This window comes from Carcharodon carcharias, chromosome 12 (assembly GCF_017639515.1).
Source record: "Carcharodon carcharias isolate sCarCar2 chromosome 12, sCarCar2.pri, whole genome shotgun sequence".
NCBI classification, from domain to species: domain Eukaryota; kingdom Metazoa; phylum Chordata; class Chondrichthyes; order Lamniformes; family Lamnidae; genus Carcharodon; species Carcharodon carcharias.
Genome location: NC_054478.1, coordinates 23,256,071 through 23,281,008, shown reverse-complemented (window position 1 = coordinate 23,281,008; position 24,938 = coordinate 23,256,071). Strand labels below are relative to the sequence as shown.

Here is a 24,938-nt window from a genome sequence, read left to right as displayed (position 1 = left end):
CCTCCCAACAGCCGATCAGCATTCCATAAGGACCGTGGTCCACTCCTCCATCACTCCCAGTGCCTCATCCCCTTCCCACGGCACTTTCCCATGCAATCACAGAAGGTGCAACACCTGCTTCTTTACCTTCTCCCTCCTCATGGTCCATGGGCCCAAACACTTCTTTCAGGTGAAGCAGCACTTCACTTGTACCTCCTTCAATTTGGCCGACTGCATTTGCTGCTTCCCATGCGGTCTCTTCTACATAGGGGAGACCAAACATAGACTGGGTGACCACTTCGTGGAAAACCTCAGGTCTGTCTGCAAGCATGACCCAGACCTTCCGGTCGCCTACCATTTCAACACTGCACCCTGCTCTCATGCCCACGTGTCCATCTTTCGCCTGCTGCAATGTTCCAGCAAAGCCCAATGCAAACTGGAGGAACAGCACCTCATCTTCCGATTAGGCACCATACAGCCTTCTGAGTTCAACAACTTCAGACCATGAACTCTCCTCCATCCTCATCCCCTCTTTTAAATCCCCTTTCTTCGTTCATTTTTATTTTTTATCCATTTTTTATTTTTATTTTTATTCATTTACCCATAGTTTTATCCCCTTTTTGATCCCATTTTCTCAAACTTTTTTTTTCCCCACCACCACCCCCTCCCCCAGCCATCCCATACAGAGTCATCTGTCACTTGTTCTATGTTGTTCTTTCATACAATGCTACCCTTATCCTGCTTTCTTACCTTTACGCCACCATTAGCACCTTCTTTAGGACTAACCACCACCATTAATAACCCCTTTGTCCTTTAGTTCATGACATCTTTGTCAATCCCTCCGTTGTCCCCACCTGTTGCTGGCCTTCTATCCAGTCTCTACCTGCGCCCCCCCCCCCCCCCCCCCCAACAGTATACATTTCATCACATCATCACATTTCCACTTCTCAGCCCTGAAGAAGGGCCATATGGACTCGAAACGTTAATTTTGTTTTTCTCTCTCCAAAGATGCTGTCAGACCTGAGTTTTTCCAGTGTTTTCAGTTTTTGTTGAAGGGATCTAAAATATGGCTGCTAAATTTGCTGATGAGACAAAGATATGTAGTAAAATAAGTTAGGTAGTAAAGTAGTTGTCAAGAGGACATAAGGAGCCTGCAGAGTGATATAGGTAGGTTAGATGAATGGGCAAAAATTTGGCAGATGGAGTATAATGTGGGAAAATGTGAACTTGTCCACTTTGGCAGGAGGAATAGAAACCAGCATATTTAAATGGAGAGAGATTGCAGAACTCAATGGTACAGAGGGATTTGAGTGTCCTGGTACATGAATCACAAAAAGTTAGTTTGTAGAAACAGCAATTGATAAGGAAGGCAAATGGAATGTTGTAATTTATCGCAAGGGGAATGGAAGATAAAAGTTATGATGTTTTGCTATAGTTGTACAGAGTTTTGATGAGATCACATCTGTGTGCTGTGTGCAGTTTTGGTCTCCTTATTTAAGAAAGGATATAAATACATTAGAAATAGTTCAGAGAAGGTTCGCTCGACTGATACCTGAGATGGGAGGTTATCTTAAGAGGAAAGGTTGAACAAGCTGCGTCTGTATTCATTGGAGTTTAGAAGTATAAGAGGCGATTTTATTGAAACATAAGATCCTGAAGGTACTTGACAAGGTGGGAGAGACTAGAACTAGGGAATATGGTTTAAAAAGGGAGTCTCCCATTTAAGACAGAAATGAGGGGAAATTATTTTCTTAGGGTTGAGAGTCTTTGGAACTCTCTTCCTCAGAGTGTGGTGGAGGCAGGGTCATTGAATATTTTTACAGCAGAGTTAGATTCTTGACTAATAGGAGCGAAAGGATATCTGGAGTAGGCTGGAGTTTGGAATTGAGGCCATAATCAGATCAACCATGATCTTATTGAATGGTGGAGTGGCTCAAGGGGCAGAATGGCCTCCTGCTCTTAATCCATATGATTGTTCATATGTAGCTTGAGTATTGCTGCAAAAAGAGACATGCTGTCGAAGGTTTTTGTCTTGCCCTAATCAGGACAGATGCAAGAATGCCAAAATTCATGTTGTGTGAAAAAAGAATGCTGATTGGCTGGCAGGTTGACACTGCTCACAGCATTGCCATGGCGAATCGCCGGGGATCTCTTTCCCCCACTCTTGTTTAATTCAAAATAGGTACAATGCCTGGACAAGCATAAATATGTGGCTTCTAGCAGATGTAAGTAAGCCACATTGTGAACTCAACTGATAATCTTAAATTGGCTGGTAGTGTAATTCTTAGTGCAGCTTGGGATTTATCTGAAATCACATCTGTACTTTATAAGATGATTGGTCATAGTTTGTGGTAATTCTCTGATTGCATCTTGTTTACTAAAGCTTCCAAAATGTGATAAACTTCAAGTATCTTATGCATTTTGAGACAATTGTTGTGTACAAGTTAATTTAGTGCCACAGGCCTGACTTGAAAGTAATGTTTTAAATGTCCTATTTTGCCACTGTAGCAATTTCAGGTTTCTGATGATTGCATTGGCTTTTGCTATGCCTCTGGGAATATTAGCAGGCTGGTCAGGTGTATTGGACGTAATTCTAACGCCACTCAAGGTGAGCCAGGTAAGAAGCTGGGATGTTTTTTTGTCCTTCAATTAAAAGTTTATTCTCTAAAACGGCTCTAGCATAACCAACTCCTACAGACTGTAGGTACCGCCTCTTAGTGTGATGTGCACAGGACTAGATATAATGGTTAAGGTTGTTACTTGAGGATTATCTTCATTGTTCTCTTGTGGACGTTTGATTTTAAGGTTTTTCTGATTTTTGCAGATCTTCCATTTGTTAGCTGCATGTGTACTCCAACCTTATACAAGTATAGAACACTTAGTGAGCAAGGTCAAATTTAGGTCAATTTAATTAATTGAGAACTACATTTCCAGAAACCAGAGAGCACGTGACATGTTATGCACTCTTGGAATGGCCTGTGGCCTAGCGTCTCAACAAGGTTTCTATCCTATATTTCAGGTAAAGCTTGAAAGGAAAAAAATCAGAGCCATGGGGAGGAAGCAGGAGAGTGGGGCAAGTTGGGTTGGCCTACTAAAGAGCCAGCACAAGCACGCTGGGCTAAATGGCCTGCTGTGCTCTATCATTGTATGATTGTATACTTCCTAAGCAATAGGTTGAGATGTCCGAGATGTCTTGTTTTGGAAGAGATAGTAGCAAGCAATCAGTTTTGTGTGTTCATTAATCCTTTAACTTCTCTTTTCAGGTTGATGCCGGTTGGATTGGGTTTTGGTCAACAATTGGTGGCTGTGTTGTTGGAATAATGATTGCACGGTTAGTCTTATTTATATTTACCTATCCAAGAGATTTATTTTTTGATGTACATCATGCATTTGATACACATTATACAAGAAACTTGACACCATCCAGGACAAAGCAGCCCATTTGATCAGCACGCCATCCACAAACATAGTGACAGCAGTGTGTACCATCTACAAGGTGCCCTGCAGAAACTCACCAAGGCTCCTTAGGCAGCACTTTCCAAACCTGCAACTGCTGCAACCTAGAAGGACGAGGATAAGGACAAGAAGATACATGGGAATACCACCACCTGGAAGTTCCCCTCCAAGCCACTCACCATCCTGACTTGAAATTCATCATTGTTCCTTCACTGCCGCTGGGTCAAAATCCTGGAACTCCTTCCCTAACAGCACTGTGGGTGTACCTATACCACAGGGACTACAGCGGTTCAGGAAGGCAGCTCACCACCACCTTCTCAAAATCAATTAGGGATGGCAGCAAATGCTGGCCTAGCCAGCGATGTCCACATCCCGTAAATGAATTTAAAAACAACATCCGACCATGGATTTTTCTTTCTGGTTTCGTTTTTAAGCCATATAATCAAAGGTCGGTATGAGCGTAGTTTTCAAGGGTGCCATAACTTTAATTCAATTATGTACTCATTGCACTGCTGGGCTTGAATCATGTTCTATATTTGGAAGGACAAAATGTATAATTATATTGTTCACATGTTTCACAGCCCACAGGCTCTACCGTTGAAGTATCCGGTAATTAGTAATGGCTATGTTTCTCAAGGTTCACCTGGAGCCATCTCTAGGTGAAAGATTCCTTTATGGTTCTAAAACCAGTAAAGCTCTTTGGAAGTGGAATATATTTGAAAATGATAGGATCTAATCCAGCAAGGAATGAATTTTGGTTAGGAAAGATATCAGATTAGTCCTTCAGATGAATAGGCTAGCTGGGCTACGATATTTATTCTTATCCAGCTCCATGTGCCATTTAGACTTGGCATCTTTTTAAAAAAAATTGTGCATGGGGTTGTGGGTTTTGCTGACGAGGCCAGCATTTATTGCCAATCCCTAACTGTCCTTGAGGTGAGCTCCCTACTTGAATTTCTACAGTCTGTGAGGCCTTGATACACCCACTGTGCTGTTAGAGGAGGAGTGCCAGATTCTAGAGGTTGTGGGCTTGGATGGTGACAGTTCTCATGAAAGGTGACAGACCTGAAATGTTAACTCTCTCTCTCTACAGATGTTGCCAGATGCGCTGAGTAATTTCAGACTTTCCTGTTTTTACTTGTATTTACATAGTGCCTTTCATGACCTCAGGATGTCCCAAAGTACTTTACCATCAGCTAAGAATTTTAGAGGTGCAATCACTGTTCTAATATAGGAAACCTATCCTAGTTGTATCTTTCTATTATTGATGACAATTGGAGACCACTGCTTCAGAGTTCCTTGCTACTCACCCTCCAGCCAGGTGGTCACACTGACCTATGCACACACACATTCTTAGTAACCTTGAACAAAAGCAGAAAATGATAGAAAAACTCAGCAGGTGTAGCCGCATCTGTAGAGATAAAAACAGAGTTAACATTTCGAGTCCAAATGACTCTTCAGAGCTCTGAAGAAGAGTTTTTCCAGCGTTTTCTGTTTCAGATTTACAGCCTCTGCACTATTTTGCTTTTATCTTAGTAACCTTCAGACTTGCATCAGCAAAGATCTGGAACCCAATAGGTCACCCATAAACTGCCTTCATGTGCCCTGCTGGACCACTGAAGGAGGCCTGAACAGGATTTCTGTTCTCAACAAACAACGCTATTGTTGGAAGGATTTGTTAAAAGCAAGAAGCTAAGATTCTATTTTTATGGCTTCAGTTGGTATCTTTGTATTAATTTCCTATTTGATGAGGGTATCAATTTTAATTGTATTTTCAAGTGCTTATATTAAAGTATATTTAAATGGCATTGCACTTTCAGAAAAAGCGTATTGATTCACTTTCTGGCATCGCTGTAATTCTTGATAGTTTTCTATTTAAATATTAAAGTGTAAAGTACCACTGAATTTTTTTTTTATTTGTCCATAAGCAGACAACACAAATTAATTTCCATCTATGTTCTCTGGTCCTAGTTTTCTGTCTTTGAACTGTGTGTATTTCATCTATAGCATTTTAATATTTTGATGAGGTCATTTCTTTCCTGACTGTAAAACTCAAGTTTCTCTTAATCTTTCTCATAACTAATCCTCCTTGCACTTGGGATCAATCTTGTTGCTCTCCTCTGCAGCCTCATCTAATACATTTATTTTGTTCAGTGACTAATATTGAGCTGCCTGGCTCGGTTTCAAATTTTGCTGGAATAACACTGTTGTGAAGCGCTTTGGAATGCTTTGCTCTCTTAAAGGCGCTATGTAAATACAAGTTGTTGTCATTATAATCAACAGCTTGCCGTTTACATCCAACTCACTGGAATTCTCTTCCTAGACCTCATCCCCTTGCTACTTTGTTCCCAATCTTTTAAAAGCCTCACTAAAGCTCATATTAATCTGTTTTCGGTCAACTTTCCTAATCCTGTTACTACCACTTGGTTTGTTCTCTTGGGCATGAAGCTCTTTGGAATGTTTTATAGCATTAAAAGTGCTGCACTCCTGCATGCAGCATGCCGTAGTAGAAATATGTTCCAATTCTGTTAACCATCATAGAATGGCACTGAAAACGGTCATTCACTTCATCAGTGCCTGCCTGCACCAGCATATTTCTCCATTTGGGGATGTAATACTCCATTTTCCTGTTTGCTCCCCATTCTCGCTTAGGAACTTCCCCTGATGTTTGTGTGTAATGTAAATTGGTTATTAACGTCCAACCTGAGTCTGAAGCAAAGCAGATTGAGGTTTCCTCCTCTAGAGAGCCTCACTCTGCTTCATTCCAACATCAGCTTAGACCGTGATACCAGATCACCTGAAAAATTGGTGATTACACTATAGCTATGGTGTAAATGCACATAAATATTCTTTCAACTCCCTAATTGACTTTTCTTAAAATAATTCCAAAAGAAAATCTGTTTAGTTACAGCAGGGGAGGAGGCTATTCAGCCTTTCGTGTCTACGCTGGCTCTCTTGAAGGAGCAAAAATTGGATATATACCTGAAAAGAGAAAGATTTGCAGGGCTTTGGGGAAAGAGCACAGGGAGTGGGCCTGATTGGGTAGCTCTATCAAAGAGCCAGCACAGGCATGTTGGGCTGAATTTCCTTCCTGTCTTGTATAACTAAGTTCCTGGTTGAAGAGGACATTTCCAGGTATTGGAAGTGTGGTGCCAGTTGAACTTGAAATGAGTAATGGGCTACCAGAGTCTCTTGGAACTTGATTCTCCTGGAGAGTCTTGGAAGAATTAACTTGAATTGGACATAATTTTTTTTAAACAGCTTCCTGAAGAGTTCATTGCTAGGCTAGAGGAGGTGGGCGAACAATGAATGAGATTGTATTATCAACTGATTAGGAAGTGCTTGGATGCCTTTTCCTATTTATCCCCATGTGCAAATCCCAAATTTTAACTCTTAAGTTATTGAATTATATACTTACAGGGAAAACATTTGTGGAACTATTTGGAAAGAACAGGAGGAATGGGGATTAATTTGGATAGTTCCTTCAAAGGGTCAGCATCAGCATAATTGGCCAAATGGCTTCGCTCTGTGCTGTAAGATTTGGTGACTTTTAATTTATAGACTCTGGTGGCAGAGAATTCCACATGCTAGTCACCCTCTACAAAAGAGTTTTTTTTTCTAACCCAGATCTTTGAAATGCTTCAACTTTGCAATAAAGTTTTGAAGTTTTCCTATGAACAAAGATGAAAAGGGGATATATGTGAATAATATGTCTAGATGGCTGTCAGCTAGACTCACTTGGCAGAGCTGTCACTGCTGAGCCAGAGATTGTGGCTTGTCCCTAAGACAGATCTCAGTGCGTAATCTGACCTCAGCAGTACTGAGGGTGTGTTGTATTGTTGAAAGTACAGTCTTGGGAATGAAACATTAAACTGATGCCTCCCAGTTTCCATGCTTATTCATAGAAGAGAAGGAGGTCCGATTTCCTGCAGGTAAAGGAAAACCTTGGAACATCATGGAAAAGTTATTTATATATTCCAGGCCTGTTAAAGTCATGGAAATTTTCAAAAAGGGCCCAAAGTCATTGAAAAGTCATGGAATTGACAGAGATAAGACTTTGGGTGGAATTCTAGTTTTTCCCCAATGTTTTTCAGACATCCACTAATCCTTCACTGTAATCGTTTGATTTGTTTCACATATCTGGAATTCTTCTGTGTTATGGCCAGTGTTCCAAACTCACCAAAAACACATCTGATTGTGCATTTGTTCGTTGTCCTTAGTTATGCGCGGATTAGGTACCATGTTTACCTATATAACAATGATTAGACTTCAAAAGTAATCCATTCCCTGTGAAGGCATGATAAGACACTATTATAAATGCATGTTTTTACTACATGAATGTTGCTTTTTAACATTTCTTTTATGCCCAGTTTAGTTCAGCAACCGTAGAGAGACTCATCTTTTATGTCCCTTATTGCAGATTTGCAGACTTCTTCAGAGGAGTGCTAAAACTCATCCTGCTCCTGCTATTCTCTGGAGCCACACTGTCATCTGCATGGGTAGCCCTCACCTGCTTCAAGGGTGTCACTCACTTGCCTGTAACACCAGGTACTTAATTCATAATGAGAACAAATAAATCCCGATTTGGGTTTCTTTAGAGAATAAATTTCAATTTATTAATTTGTGTAATCTGTGCTTTACATTTCCAGATTTCAATCCTGTCTATTTTAAGCTGAAGGGGTTTCTGTTTGTTTTATTGTATCCAAATCCCATTAAGTGCTTCCAATGTGAAGAACGCATTGATTATGCCTTCAGTTTGATAATAAATGCTTCCCTTGATAGGCCATGGAGAGGTACACAAAATATTTATCACCCTGGGAATCTCCTCTCACCACCACCGCATTTTATTCTGTGCAACTGTAATGAGGCAGTGATGGTAGGTGTTTCTGTTTTCCATTTTGAATACAATTAGGTGCACCTTACTCATCTTGTAAAAGCTTTCATTACTGACTTCAATTTATAACAATCTGATATCGGGAGAAGTCAGTGAGCCCAAGTTCCCATGTCCAATGACCCATTCTCAGGATTGGAAGTTATTATAAGATGAACAGCATTTATTAAGGAACAAAATAAGGGAGTGGCAGAAGAAACCACACTCAACACGTCGATAAAGGCAATGTTAAAGCTGCCTCGTTTTTTTTCTCTCTCTCTCTCTCTTGTGTTTCTCTCCCTTTCTCTTTTCTCTCATGCTCTCTTCCTTATGTCACTCCTGTGTGCACTTTTTCTTTCTCCTCTTTTCCCCTTCCAACCTCCTTGATTTGCAACACAGCTCCTCATTGGGAAAAATGGGGAGGAAGGGATGATTAATATAGTGACTTCCTACTTACTAACCTACATGTTTGTGTCAATAGTGTAAGTGGAACTGTTGGATCATTTTTCTAAAAACCTGGCTTTATTTGTCATTGCAGCAACATTATATACATCGTGCATATTAGTTGGGGTATTCATTACCAGCAGTGTTCCCTTCTTCTTTGAACTACTTGTGGAGACTGTGTACCCAGTGCCTGAGGGGATAACTTGTGGATTTGTAACCTTCTTGAGTAATGTCTTCATGGGATTATTATTAATGTTCCTGGCATTTTATCATACAGGTAATTTTGAACCTTTTTATGAATAATTTATTTTCAGATGTATTGATTCTTTCTAGACTTCAAAATGTGCTCTGTGATACCTGAGTAAATGTGTGTTATGAGCTATTTTTGTGCCTTGTAAGATTCTCCCACTAGTAAGAGGACAGTGGATGCAAGGAATTTAGCCTTGCCAAACGAATAAGTTATTTGTATCACAGGATTCTGCATTAAGCATCTGCGAAAGTGGCATGCTGTGTTATTTTAGGTTTTCTGTCAAATTGCAGTATACGTTGAAAAATTCTTACGTACTGACCTAGTTTCTTAGCATGAAGACAGTGCAATTTTAACTGAAAACTGTTCACGTAAGACATTGCAAATGGTCAGCAATACAGTAGACTAGCTCCATAAACCTTCTTGCATTTGAAAGTAGGTTGGTGAGATCTGTGTGAGTACTACCTGTGTCGGTGACCAGTGCAGTGTACAGGCATTTGTGCTGTCAATCAGTCATGGTTTTGGGTACACAGTTGCATTCTCTACACTTATATACAACTAAACCTCAGCTCTTTCCTGTGGGCATTTGAAACTCCTGTAACGATTCCATAAAAGGTATACACCGTCTCAAAGTTATCTAGCACCAGCCAGTTACATTAAAGTCATGGCTGTAAAGGTCAGGCTCAAATAGCCAAATACCTTTTTTTTTCTCTATTTGTTCATGGAATGTGGACATTGCTGGCTCGGCCCGCATTTATTGCCCATCCCCAATTGCCCTTGAGATGGTGGTGGTGAGCTGTCGTCTTAAACCGTTGCAGCCCATGTTTTGTAGGAACACCCACAGTGCTGTTAGGAAGGGAGTTCCAGGAATTTGAATTTGCCATTCCTTCACTGTAACTATGTAGTTCCAAATAAGAATGGTGTGTGGCTTGGAGGGGAACTTGTAGGTGGTGGTGTCCCCATGCATCTGCTGCCTTTGTTCTTCTAGGTGGTAGAGGTGTTTGGAAGGTGCTGTCGAAGGAGGCTTGGTAAGCCTTGCAGTGTGTCTTGTAGATGGTACACACTACTGCCACTGTGCGTCAGTGGTGGAGGAAGTGAATATTGAAGGTGGTGGATGGGGTGCCAATCAAGCAGGTTGCTTGGTCCTGCAGGGTGTTGTGCTTCTTCTGTGTTGATGGAGCTACATTCATCCAGGCAAGTGGAGAGTATTGCATGACACTCCTGACTTGTGCCTTGTAGAAGGTGGGCAGGCTTTGAGGAGTCAGGAAATGAGTTACTGCAGAATTCCCAGCCTCTGATCTGCTCTTGTAGCCACAGCATTTATATGGCCGGTCCAGTTCATTTTCTGGTTAATGATAAGCCTCAGGTTGTTGATAGTAGGGGTTCAGCGATGATAATGCCATTGAATGACATGGGGAGGTGGTTGGATTGTCACTTGTTAGAGATGGTCATTGGTCGGCACTTGTGCGGCGCAAATGTTGCTTGCTACTTATGAGCCCAAGCCTGAATGTTATCTGTGTCTTGCTGTATATGGACACAGACTGTTTCAGTATCTGAGGAGTCGTGAATGGTGCTGGACATATCGAACATCCCCACATCTGACCTTATGATGGAGGAAAAGGTCATTGATGAACCAACTGAAGATGGTTGTGCCTAGCACATGCACTCTTACAGTGGAGTGACTATCCAGATTATGTATTCCTGATTCTGGAGAATAGGATTTGAATCCACAACCATCAGATTGGAGATAAGATGCTGCCACTGAACCAAGAGTGAAATTTCAATTCCCTTGAAGTCTCATGCACAAATCCTAATTGGGTTATATATTTTTGATGGTGCAAGTCTATGATTCCAGCTGGAATGTGAACTTTACCTCTATTAATTCCATAGCATCAAGAATTACTGGACAAGAAAAAACCAAGATCCATCTAGTTTGGTTTGCCTTCTACCATCCTAGTAGTCACATAATACAACAGTAATGGAGTTAAGGTTGAGACTGGAATCAAGTTCTTGTCAATGCCTTTTGGAAATTTAATCAGAGGTGTCTGAAACTTAAAAGCACTGGAATCATACCCTCTAGCTTTTGATGCCACATTGAGAAATAGTTGAGCTTTCCTTCCTCAAAAGGGACTTTGAACTGAAGGCTGTGCTTCCTTGGTGTTTGCAAGTAGATGAGCTGTTGCTAAATTCTGTTCTGCATTAAACTAAAGCCCAGGTGGAAGGTCCATGATAAGTAAACTTCACAAAACCATTTGGGAGTACTCTGAAGATGAGAACTCGGTTGTTTGAAAGCTGAGTTGGCCATTATTTGCTGAACTAAAGTTGTTGGTTCGCAAGGTTATTAGAAATTTAATTGCCCATTAGTATCCCATTTCATTCCTCTAACTGTTTCTATGCTTGGAGCAACCACTGGAGGCCAGCTTTTGTGCTGATTACAGCCATCTGTATTTACACATGCTTGTTGCTCAGCTTCCTCAAAAGACCATAACCAGTGCTTACTTAGGAAGTAAATAAAATATTTGTCTATGCAGTTTTAATGAAAGGTCATCGCCCTGAAACGTTAACTCTGTTTCTTGCTCTGCAGCTGGCGTCTGACCAACTGAATGTTTTCGAGCATTTTCTATTCCAGCAATATATGTGATTGGCTGTGGGAGGTTTGGTGCAAAGGGGGTGAGCAGGGTGTGAAGAACTAAGTAAGACTTATATGCGTGCTTTTATTCTTGTGAAACTTTCTTATTTCTGCATTCGATAGCCTCTGTTATCCATTTTTTTATTTTATTCTAATTTTAAATATAGCTTTATGCACCAAGGGGCCACTTGCATTACCTGATTTTCATTTGGTGCAGAAACAGACTTTTCCTTTCTTGTGAAAAGGATCTACTTCCCCTGCCATCCACCTGTCCCAAAGACACAATGAGAAACCAAATAGCTACTCTGCAATTATCGTGGAGCATCAGCCGACTGTCTTCACAAATCCCAGCATCCACACTAGAGTGGAAGTACCATTTCCAATTGAGCCATAGCCGTTGCATTATTTAACAAATAACTGACTGACTGAAAAGATAGGAAGACACCAAACACACTTGGAGGGGAGGGGGGGAGTAAAAACCCAATTTAATTGGATGATGCAAGGCGAGTGTCAATTCTAAAGGGATATTGCTGATATTGTGAGCAGCTAGCTATGCTTAACCCAGCTTATATTTCACCTCTCTTCTATTTTTACTTAGTTCTGTTGAAGGGTCATTCGGACTCGGACATTAAAGACTAGAACTGACTCCAGCAGCAAAGTGGAAGAAAAACTCCCTGCTGCAGATATTCTAACACACACTCTGGTTGTTTCAGGTGGGGCCCTGCCTCTGGAGTCAGGTTACGCCTGCACTGTTAACTGCAGCACACCAGTGCCACTGTTATAAAGGTTATATTTAACTATTCATTCATGGGATGTGGATGTCACTGGCAAGGCCTACATTTATTGTGCTTCCCTAATTTGCACTTGAGAAGGTGGCAGTGAACCGTTTCAGAAGGCAGTTAAGAGTCAAGCATATTACTGTATTGTCTAGAGTCAAACCAGGTAAGGATACCAGATTTCCTTCCCTAAAGGACATCAGTACATCAGATGGGTTCTTATGACAATTCAGTAGTTTCATGGTCACTGTTACTGCCACTAGCTTTTTGTTTCAGATTTATTTATTTTACTTTGAATTGAATTCTCCAGCTGCCAAAGTGGAATTTGAACTCCTGCTTTGGTACATCAGCTCTGTTGTCTGGGTTACTAGTCTAGCAACATAACCACTATGCTGCTGTTCCTAAAGATGTGATAGAGACTCTTTCCCGACACTGAATCTAGATCTGCTTTTATACAGTGCCTTTCGCATAAATGCATTCTTAGACACTAAAGGATCTGCATGTTGTAAGTGTGGCTCAGCTCATTGTTTTTAATTTTGTGGAAGTGATTTACTGGAATGTTTTTAATATTTTCCAGTAATTTTATTAAAATGTTAGGGGTCCCAAAGCTTGAGCCTACCCAAATTCTCACTCCAGGCAGGGGTCCTATAAGCTTTTGTCTGTGTGGACTACATACACATGTTCCGTGGAACCTCAGGGGCCACATATATAAAGTTTAATAGTAAGCTCTCAATTTGTATGTATCTCAAGTTACTCATGCAAACAGATCCTGGTGTTCTGATTTAGGATTTATTCACCAACTACACTAAGCATAGTCCTTTCCAAGCATCCAACCCCTCGAAACTCAAAAGCAGCAGATAAATATAAGCCAGATTAGGACCAGGCTCCTTGAGTTTGGGAAAAGCAGTTGGAGAGCTTACTGGTAGTAATCTTCCAAGAATCCTTAGGTTCTGGAAAAGTCCCAGAGGATTGGAAAACTGCCAATGTAACACCCTTATTCAAAAAGGGGGGGAGAGACCAAAAAAACAAGTAACTATAGGCCAGTTAGCTTAACATCTATCATTGGAAAAATGTTAGTGTCTATTATAAAGGATGTAATAGCAGAGCATTTAGGAATGCATAATATAATCAATCAGAATCAGCATGGCTTCATGAAAGGGAAATCGCGCTTAAAAAATTTATTAGAATTCTTTGAGGAGGTAACAAGCAGGATAGATAAAGGGGAACCAGTAGATGTAATATATTTGGATTTCCAAAAGGCATTCGATAAGGTACCACACATAAGGCTACTTACTAAGAGCACATGGTGTTGGAGGTAGTATATTAGCCTGGATAGAGGACTGGCTAACTAATAAAAGGCAGAGATTTGGGATAAGGGGGGCATTTTCAGGATGACTAGTGGAGTGGCACAGGGAACAGTTCAGGGGCCACAATTATTTACAATATATATTAATGACTTGGATGAGGGAAACGAATGTACTATTGCCAAGTTTGCAGATGACACAAAAATAGGTGGGAAGGCAAGTGGTGAGGATGACGGAGTTTACAGTGTGATATAGACAGGTTAAGCGAGTGGGCAAAAACTTGGCAAATGGAATATAATGTGGGAAAATGTGAGGTTATGCACTTTGGCAGGAAGAATAGAGGAGCTGAATATTATTTAAATGAAGAAAGACTGAAGAAAGCTGCAGCACAGAGGGATTTGGGGGTCCTCGTGCATGAATAACAAAAAGCTAGCATACAAGTTCAGGTAATTTGGAAGGCAAATGGAATGTTGGCCTTTATTTCAAAGGGAATGGAATATAAAAGTAGGGAAGTCTTGCTAAAACTATGCATGGCACTAGTTAGACCACACCTAGAATATTGTGAACAGTTTTGGCCCCCTTATCTAAGGAACGATATACTAGCATTGGAGGCAGTCCAGAGAAGTTTCATTCTGTTGATCCTGGATATGGAGGGATTTTCTTATGAAGAGAAGTTGTGTAGGTTGGACCTGTACTCATTGGAGTTTAGAAGAATGAGAGGCAACCTTATTGAGACATATAAGAATCTTAGGGGGCTGAGAGTTGTTTCCCCTTGTGGAAGAGCCTAGGACCAGAGGGCATAATCTCTGAGTAAGGGGACGCCCATTTAAAACCGAGATGAGGAGGAATTTCTTCTGAGGGTAGTCAATCTGTGGAATTCTTTACCACAGAGGGCTGTAGAGGCTGGGTCATTATGTATATTCAAGGTTGAGAAAGACAGATTTTTAATCAGTAAGGGAATCCAGGGTTATGGGGAAAAGGCAGGAAAGTGAGGTTGAGGATTGTCAGATCAGCCATGATCTCATTGAATGGCAGAGCAGACATGGGCCAAATGGCCTACTTCTGCTCCTACATCTTATGGTTTTATGACCAAGACTCCCACAAAAAGAAAGGATACTTGCATTGGCTGGCTCTAGTGAAACTGTACCACAGCAAGAGTTAACACCTTCAGGACTGAAGATGTGGAATGATTGAAATTCTCCAGTGTTGTATGCTTTGTGTGTGATTAACTCAGTTAGATTTCCAAGTCCAAAATGCTGATTGTAGCAGTTATAAAATCAAGTCGTGCTTCAATTATTAAAGAGTTTTTGAAACAGATCTAAATGTGGAACAGTTGAAGGCTGTGCATCTCTTTCTGTCCACATGAATCTCTGATTGGATTTTAAGCTACTATTTTTCTTCTTAGTAGAATTGCCTTTTTTCTCTTTTGTTGATATAGTGAAGAAAAGTCATAATGTAGGACCTTATAAAGTTTGAAACTGTACAGAAAGTGTAAAGGGTGAAGTAGTAATTTGACACTAAGCTTGAATTTTAACATCTCTCGAGGACTGAGGAAGTTGAAGAATTTCACAATCTGCGGTCTTGGGAAAATTAATTTGGTTGGCAATGAGATCAGTCATTTAATGTAAAACAAAAAAGATGCCCCCAGCCTAATAGACACTGAACCTATAGAGACCATATTGCATGTCACATGCATTTATTTTTAAGGGGAAGTTGACATTTACTTACGTCAGCATTCATTTCACGGGATGTGGGCATCACTGGCAAGGCCAGGTTTTATTGCCCATCCCTGATTGCCCTTGAGGAGGTGGTAGTGAGCCACTTTCTTGACAACTGAGTGGCTTGCTCAGCCAGTTCAAAGGATAGTTAAGCATCCACCATGTCGCTGTGGGTCTGAAGTCACTTATATGCTAAATCGAGTAAGGATGATTTCCTTCCCTAAAGGCTAACAGTGAACCAGATGGGGTTTTACAATTGTCCAGTAGTTTCATAGTCACCATGAAATCATATTAGCTTTTTATTCCAGATATATTTAATTTAAACTCCCCAGCTGCCATGGTGACATTTGAACTCGTGTTGCTGTATAATTTGCACAGATCTCTGGATTATGAGTCCAGTAACATCACTATGCTACCATTTCTAATGAATTGGTTTCAGTTCTTGATTGAAAATATATACATCTTGCAATATGATCAGCAAGCATTAAATCATTTTCATCTGTTGGTAAATAATGTATTTGCACATCTGACTGAAAAGTAATTTGAATATATTTTGAATTGGGTTATTAGCATAGGTGGTGTAAAATTGAAAGTCGATATTGCAGCTACAGTTCAGCATCTGCCAGAATTGGAAGTGGAGCAGTACTAAACATCAGGGTGACACACTATTTCAACTCCTTGCAGATTCAGGAAGCAGCCAAAATCTTAAGAACTAAACAGGAATTGTTTCTGGATATGTCAGTGCAAATGAAATAAAATTGTGGACAAATGTAAAGGTGCTGCATATTGGAAATTAAAATAGGAGGTGTGAGTACTCAGGACACATTTTGCCAGAGAAGAGATTGTGAGACCTGAGCATGTTAATTAATATGTCACTTTCAGTTTCCATTTGTGATGAGAATAAAGCAAACAGGAAGCTGGGATGTGCTACCACATTCATTCAGTTGAAGATTGTGCTGAAGGTGTACAGTGGTCTGGTTAGAGAATACTTGAACACTTATTATTACAGTGTATGGGGCTGTCTAATCCACAAAGGTAGTAACAGAAGAGAGCACATGAGGAAGGATTGGGAGGGCACTTTAGCTTTGAGAAGAGAGTTCTAAGATCTACTGGCACAGTAGATGGTTAATCGGTACAGAACATAAAGCATTATTTAATATTTAATACTTTTCAAAAACAGCAGCAAGAAAGCCCAAGTCCAGAACTAATCAGGATAGTGGCTAGAGATGGGTATCAGTAGTTGGAAGGGATTAATTAACATCTGAGCTCAATAAAAACATGGCTGGATTATTAGAATACTGCAAGATTGATATTCTGGTAGGATGAGGTTAAATGGGCTGAAGGATCTCCTCCATCTGTTACATATTGATAGGTTTATGTATGCAAATTTATAATCTGATAAATTCTTAATCTGGCAATGATGAGAGGTGCTGTGTAGACAATAGGGTATTACCATCAGGTAAGTGGGCATACCAGAGATCTTCACAGCCAGCGAAGTACTTTTGATGTTGGCCGTTGCAACCAAGATGCAGTAAACTCCCAGAAAAAACAGATGAGATAAATGACCCTTCAGCTTGTATTTTTGGTGGTGTTGGTGGAGAGGGGAATGTTGTCTAGGATACCTGGAGAGCTCCCTGCTTCTGTTAGAGTACTGCCATGGGACCTTTTACATCCTCCTGAACATACAGATTTGGTTTAAGAAGGAAGGATATATAAGCACACGTCTCAACAGGTGACAGGAACTAGTTCCTTTGCCTTGCTGTCTGCAACTGCTGCAATGTATGGGGAGACTGCAGGGTGTATGTAGATACACTTATCCAGGAATGAACCTAATCTCGCTTCCGGTAATGCTATATTACTGTACTGCAGCTCCAACATCTGGAATTGCATAATATATTGTTTCAAAGTTCATGTCAAAAGTGGGAAGCTTCTACTATTCCTTAAGGTTTTCTTTACATCCTGTCATTTATTTGCAAAGTTATGACCTCTAGCCCTCTAGTCATTTTTAAACTCCAATATATTGACCTGGAGATCATAATGAGAGGGCATTTATTACAGGATGTACTGACTGAATCTGAAATAGCCTTATGCCTCTGAATCTGAGCATTTCTCTGTACCAAGGGTGTGCTATGAAAACCTGACCAACAATTAGAAGCTGGCACACATTCTGGGCGTGTTGCAGTTTTGAACAAACTGATTGTTGGTTCAGCATAGAGGGTGTTTTCCTCTGCAATTGATGTGCAAGTAGTTGGCACGCTAATACACTAGAATATTGTAATTACACTATAATATATTACTAATATCTAATTGATTGGCTGAGCAGGCTCAAGGGGCCATATAGTCTACTGCTATTTGTTATGTTTTATTATACTTGATATCTTGTGTGTTGCTGACAAGTTTATCCTGGAAGAAGATTGGTAAGCCTTTAGCATTGATGGGAGTTAAGTCAACACACAGCTTTGGTGCTTCAAGACAATGCCACAGGGTAGTGGTGAGAGAGCAGACATCCTTCCTTTGGAGTGTCCATTACTAACTGCATCCTTGGTAACATTGACCAAAGCTAAGAAACAAGTTATCTAATACCAAAGCAAAAAAACTGCAGGTGCTGGAAATCTAAAAGAAAATGCAAATTCTCACCAGGTCTGGCAGCATCTGTGGTCAGGGTAATCGAGTTAATGTTTCAGATCTGTGACCTTTCACCACTGGTGACATTGCTGAGCCTGGGTAGATAAAGAAAGAAGGTAGGAAAATTTCAGGATATACAGTGATTTTTTTTTTGAACACTCCTCTTGCTGTTTGGTCATGGCTGGTGACCTATGTTCCCATGCAAGTTGAGCGCATGTCAGCCCCTTTAAGTCATCGCACATGCATGACTGCATAAAATAAATTTTTAAATGCTGTGCTTTTAAATGCACAACAAAAAATATTAGAAGGGATGTTGCTGATAACGTATTTGAAGAGACTTGAAGGTGCCTCGTCACCAGCAGCAAATCTGAGGATTAATTGTGCGATCTAATGATGCAGTGCATAAAGAAGTAAAATGAGGCATGGGTAATTTAAATAATAGGTGGGCTGTCTCTTAGTATTCTAACACCTAGGCTGTAGTTTCAGAAAACTTCTTCCCTCTTCAGATCGTACATTGCTACTACTCATCATTTGTAAAGACTGTTTAAATAGCATCAGTTACAATCTATCTCAAATTGACCAGGGCAAAATCAAAATAATACAGATGCTGGAAATCTGAAATAAAAGCAGAACATCCTAGAAATACCTAACAGGTCTGGCAGCATCTGTGAAGAGAGAGAGGGGAAAAAAAACCTTAAAGTTTCATGTGTGAGACCTTAACTCTGTTTCTCTCACCACAGATGTCGCCAGACCTGTGCTGAGTATTTCCAGCGTCTCCTGATTTTATTTGTAGTTGATTAACACCTGACCTTGTGAGAAACTAATCAGTCAGTAAATGTTCCCTCCACACCACTGCTGGCCGGTTGATAAATAACTTTAGATAGTTGTCGATAGTATTAACATGATTTTTATAGTGTGGAATAGTACCAAGTGATTAAAAAAATCTGCCTTTGACTGTCTCACTGACAGTGCATTGGAATGGTGTAGCAGAAGAAAATAGCCTAAACTTAAATGTGTTTATGTTGACGTATAAATCTGCTTATTCTAAATTAAGATTGTATTGATTAAATATCTTGTTAAGTATTTCGGAGGAGCTAACTTGTCAAAAATGTTGTTAGTGGTTTACTGATTCTTCTAGTCCTTGATGTATATTAACTCCTCAACTGAAAATTGCTGTCTCGTGCTTCTGCACCCACTATACTGGAACAATGCAATTATAAGGAGCAATGACTACATTTTCATGCTTTTCACTGTTTGATTGTGGTCGCCTATTGTTATTTGCATACGAGGACTGACTCAGTTGGCTCACTGCTGAATCTCATTAGCACTCCTCACCACGGAAGGGTCTTGAGGCTGGTAAGGCAACTCCTTAACAGCGAGTGAGCTGTAAGCATAGGTTATTCTGATTAACATTATAGTGTTGAAATAGCTCAAAGTTTTAGCTATGTTAATGAGGTTGTCATGCATTTGAATCTCTTTAACCCAGGTTTACTGTCGTGAAGATTAATATACTGATGAATTAGCCTGGCAAATAATATGAGGTTGTGCACCTGTTAATCTGCCATCTGTATAACGTTCTGGCACATTATAGCATGCAGGCTATCTAATCTCATGCTTTTTTCCTATTCCTCTTGGAGTAGAACATGGTCCTTGTTCCAATTCCAATGAATCTGCGTTGGGCAACACTGCAATGCATGCACACGAGATCCTATAAATTCTAAAACTGCCATTAATTTTTGATTTCAGCATAAGCTGCTTTTGGAAATCTATCTTTATAATGCACTGAAGTAGTTATAGATAATTCAATTTATCCAACTGTGTAGTAGGAAAGAGTTAAACTCAAGACTAATTTGAAGGTTGCCTACCTGTGTAGCGACCTTTTTCCTCCCCACCCACCCCCACACCACACTGCACACTGAAACTTACGACTGCAGCTTCATGAATTATGGATTCCCCAAGGCAACATTGAAACTTTTCTGCCTGATCGTTAAGGCATGAAGGAAGTATTTAGCATGCACGAGTAATGCTCGCTCAGGTCATGTCCAAGTCTGAATAAATTGAGATTCTTTCACTGAATGTACAGCAGAGATAACGCATTAAAGTAAACAGCGCCCCAGATTTCAAAATGTAGAGTGAAGTGACGTGTTAATGGACTGTATTATTTACGGTGGCTAAGTGGAACAAATGGACAAGCATTTTTTTAATACTTGTACATGGGCCAGATTTTGCTGAAGAAACAACAGCAGCCGAAACGCATATTGGCATGGTTGTATAATATGGTTGGGGAGACAGTGATGTAGTGGACCTGTCATTGAACTAGTAATCCAGGGGTCCAGGTCATGGATTCAAATTCCACCATGATAGCTGTTGGAATTTTCGATCAGTTAATCAACTCATTTACTTAATCAAAAATAATCTAGAATTGAAAGCTAGTCTCAGTAATGGTGACCATGGAGCTATAATAGATTGTTGTAAAAACCCATTTGATTCACTAATGTCCTTTTGGAAGGAAATCTGCTGAACTTACCTCATAGACTCAGCACTGAATGAGTCCATTCAGACCATCGTTTCCACGCCAGTCAACAAAGATCTGACAACACTAATCCCGTTTTCCAGCACTTGGCCCAAAGGCCTGGAGGCTATGGCTATGCAAATGAATATCTGAATGCTTCTTAAATGTTACAAGAGTTTCTGACTCAACCACCCTTTCGGGCAATGAGTTCCAGACTCATTCAACTGGAATGCAATAGTTCTTTAGTTGATGATCCATCCTTAAACAAAGGGATGTGTGAATTTCCCAGATAGCTGTGCATGTCCATATTTAATTCGGTATTGGTTTGGAACTCAGGATTGTCTGCCATTCAAAATGCCACAGATCACATGATTTGCAGTGGCCATTTTAATCTTTTTGTGTTCAAAATTTAAGTATTGACTGAAAGCTCATAATGTACTGGAACATGATGGGTTCAATACAAACTTTTCAGAAAACCGTTCATTTAAATGCTGCAAGAAATAGGTCCTTTTGCAAATTACAATCTTCGTAAATTGAGTAATTCCTCTAGTGTCTGTTTCTCTGAATAAAAGCATTTATCATGACTTGAGCTGAAACACTATAATTGAAAAGCAAATGTTCCAGGGTAAGCTTCATTAGGGTTTTGATCAGAGAGCAGACAGTTATCAGAGGGTTCTAGGTAATGTTTTGAATTGAGAGCTCAATTTTTTGATTTGTTCCTGATCCTTCATGCAGTCATCGTACACTGCAGTTCCAAACCTTCCAAGCATTCTCCGTATATAAACGTCTAGTCTAAAGATCTCAATGGCCCAGTACATTTTGGTATTCATGGTTGCTTTTCTCCTCATGCTCCTTTACAATCTCAGCTGAATACGCAATTCTGTAAATCCCTACTGCTGAGCAAATTGGAGGAGAGTTAAACTTTTCCATAAGAGCAGTAATCGTACAGTTGAGATGGTTTGTGCTGTGATGTAGTTATGGTATGTAAAAGAAAAATGAGCAGCGTTTAAATGATACAAGGGAAGTTACATCTTTGGCTATTACTCTCAAGAATATTGAGCTTTTAATGCCCTTAAGTTGGATTTGGATGGATTATTGGTTGTAACACCAATTTATTCTAGAATGTTTGCAGCTATTATATCATTTTGTTCTAGTGTGCTATTACAAGATCAAAAATTAACCATACACATTTTGGAACCATTAACATTCTAAAGCACTGGAGGCTACTCAGCCCGTGTCGTGTACTAGCTGTCTGAAAGAACTACCATTTAGTCACTTTCCCCCTTCCCTTTTAGCTTTTGATTTTCAGATATTTATCCATTTTCCATTTAAAAAGCCATTATAGATTTTACTTCCACAACTGCTTTTGATGGGGCATTCTAAGCCCTTCACCAGATCGGGCAACGTCTTTGGAGAGAGTTCATGCTTCAGGCCGGTGGTCTTTCGACACTCATACTGTGGACTATAGCGTGTTCACTTTTCTCTATTTTCTCTCCTTGCTTACTTACTCATGTAGTTGGTGACTTGTTTTTTGGTAGATCTCCAACTGTGCTGGAGTACCTGTGGAATCTCGCCCAAATGACTATCCTCAACACTTGTATAATGAGCACTGAGGACTCCAACAGTGGAACTAATCCTGCTTTCGTGACCCTTTCTGGAAATGGCCACTAAAGAGCAGGCATCCCATTCAAGTTTAGCTCCATGTATAAAACACGCGCACTTTTCAAAGAGCTGGACGGTGTTTCTTCATGGCGCTGACATTTTCTCTGTTTGCTTTTCAGATGTTTACTGGTTGAATTGGTGCCTGACTGCATCATGTCTGTTCAGCCTTCTCCTTATTCTCCTATTCAAGGAATCCTATGATAGACTCTACCTCGATGTGTTGGTCTCCGTCTGATGTATAGATGGAAGGAACAGACGAATTTTGAAAAGACTGGGAAACTCCTTGTGGAATAGGAATGCACACTTGCTTGGAATTGCACATTTTTTTAATACAAAAGGGAGGGTTTTTTTGTTAAATTCAAACTCACTATGTTCAAAAGTTGGAATTGCTAATTAATGTTGTAAAATTGGAGATGCGTGTGAAACAAAATAAGCTAACTGTGTTCTAGGAATGGAAGAACTATTTTAAAGGTGTTCCCTTTTAATACTAAGTATGCAATTGATGCAGACATTGGAACGGTTGCGCTGCAGTTTAAAAGCTGGGCTGGGAAAATCCAGGTGGCACCCACAGCTGAATTGTTTATCATCTCAATCTCATTGTGATAAGCACCAATCTACAAGCTGAACAGGCTTAATAATGAAGGAATGAGATTTGATAAGATTGAGCAAGGAAGGTTGATGAAATACATATTGGTGATATCACGTGTTTCCTTGCATATAAGAAGCACCAGTGGGAACTTGCCAAAACAGGTTCAAGTCTGAACTATTATACCGTCTTGACCTGCCTATTGGAGAGGCAGTGCAGACAGGTGGTTACTGCAGATTACATTGCACTGAAACTGCCAATAGCAGATGTTAATAATGGACTGAATACAAATTAACAGTTTCTCTTGGAAATGTAGTTAGGATATTGTATGCTGCTTACACTGATAATTATCTCCTGAGAGATTTCAGTATCTAGCCAGTCCTCACTGGTGCATCTCGCCAAACATAATGTGGATCTTTATTTCCTAAGTCAACTGTGCTTTTCATTAGGTTTTTTTTCCCCTGGCACAATCTGATGTAGTTGTCACTGACGAATAACCACAAGCATTTGATGTTCTTAAACCATTGTGATGGAAAGAATTGCCGAAATGCAAGGGCATCACAGGTGCACTGATACCAAGGGACACGTTAATACACAGACTGACAGCCTACTCTTGTTCACTCATCACCTTCTATAGAGATTCTGCGTTCACTTGCAAACGCATTGAGTGCTTACAGTCATGTCAGGCTTTGGGGTTTATAAAACATTTAACAAACTGATCCATAATCATCCTCGAGCTTCTTCACATTCCCACCAATGGAGCACTCATGCCATGTCTAGGAATCTGCAAATTCTTTTTTACGCTGCCATTTTTTTGCAGAAAATGTTTTCTCGCAGTATTGCCCTGATAATTGTGTTCTATTACTCTCACCTGCACCCCCCCCTCCATTTTTTAAAAAAAAGTAACCCCCATCTGTTCCAAAATGGAAGAAGCAAATTTAACTTGAATGTTTTCTCGAATTAAAGCTCACGGAGTGTCCCAGAGTATGCAGTTCTTTCCTATCAAAGTTAATCCAACAAGACATCAACTTGGAACCGCACACTGACATCGGACAGCAGGTTGAAAATGTGTTTTGTTTGCAGAATTAGATGTACGGATTACGGTTTAGAATGTGTACTGCAAATTAGTGGCAAATCCTCGAGAAATAATGTCAAGTAGTGCTGCTACCTTGAGTGTAAGATGACAAATCTAAGATGGGTTATATTTCTGAATGTTGGTTACTCATTGCAAAACTGGGAAATCAGCCACTAAGCCTAGAGAGCAAGCGGAAACTTTGGATGGCATTGCCTTGCCGTTAAATTCAATGCAGGTGTTTCGAGTGAGCTGGAGAAATATGGTGGTTACTGCAGCTCTGTTTTGTCTTGCATGGAATGTATACCACCAGAGTTGACGATCCCTTCCACAGTAACGGGATGTGCATTTGGGGAATCATCGGATTGTGAAGTGTAAAAAAAAAATTGTAAATATGAAATTCTAGCCTTTCCTAATCAACTGTTCAAGAATTTACAAACTTGATCAGAAGTAGACTTTGTATTTCTGTTCTTCCTCCATAAGGATGTTTCTATTTTGTAATTGGTTACTAAATTACAATTTTAGCAGGTTTTTATGGTCCTGTGTCTTGAAAATGAAGTTGCATTAAATATTCTAACATTTGCTGTTTGGAACAGCTGTCGACCAGGTTTATATACACCATCTAAGTTGTAATATTTGTAAAATAACTTACAGATGATTGGTTTTAACTGTTGCACAAGGTTATGTATATTTAATTGAACTTGGCGAATTACAGTATACAGTTTGTGTATTTGTGTTCTGCTGGACAAATCATAGTTAAAGTTTTCAAAATGTGTAGAAATGTAAATAAAATGTTTGGAAACTGGAAGAAACTTGCGGACATTGTAGAAGCTGTAATTATAATATCCAAACCTAACCATGATGTCACCCGGGTTGCAGATTAATCTACTTCCTTCTCCCCACTCCATTGTTAAGGACGTGTGATTCAGGGTAAAATCCCCCTGGTCTTTGGCTTATCATTAACCTCGTCAGTAGGGTGGAATGTCTAAATGTGAATTTGGGGTGGTGCTCCCCCTAGACTTCCATTCAAGGAATCGCATGCACAAATTGCAGTTCCA

The 24,938-nt window shown here is 40.0% G+C and overlaps 1 protein-coding gene across 3 annotated transcripts in view; it reads left to right on the top strand.

The window, feature by feature from the left end:
• The window catches only part of slc49a4 (solute carrier family 49 member 4), a 58,222-nt gene extending 33,534 nt beyond the window's left edge, over positions 1–24,688 (top strand). Inside the window, exons 5-9 of one of the 3 annotated variants that reach the window (XM_041200713.1) lie at positions 2,488–2,587; positions 3,243–3,310; positions 7,856–7,983; positions 8,844–9,026; positions 22,342–24,688. In XM_041200713.1, coding sequence (XP_041056647.1) covers positions 2,488–2,587; positions 3,243–3,310; positions 7,856–7,983; positions 8,844–9,026; positions 22,342–22,457 — 595 coding nt within the window. In that variant the 3' untranslated portion in view covers positions 22,458–24,688. Of the gene's footprint in view, positions 1–2,487; positions 2,597–3,242; positions 3,311–7,855; positions 7,984–8,843; positions 9,027–22,341 lie in introns of all 3 variants that reach the window. The other 2 variants (XM_041200712.1, XM_041200714.1) reach the window with 2 other exon arrangements.
• The last annotated feature ends 250 nt before the right edge of the window (positions 24,689–24,938 follow it).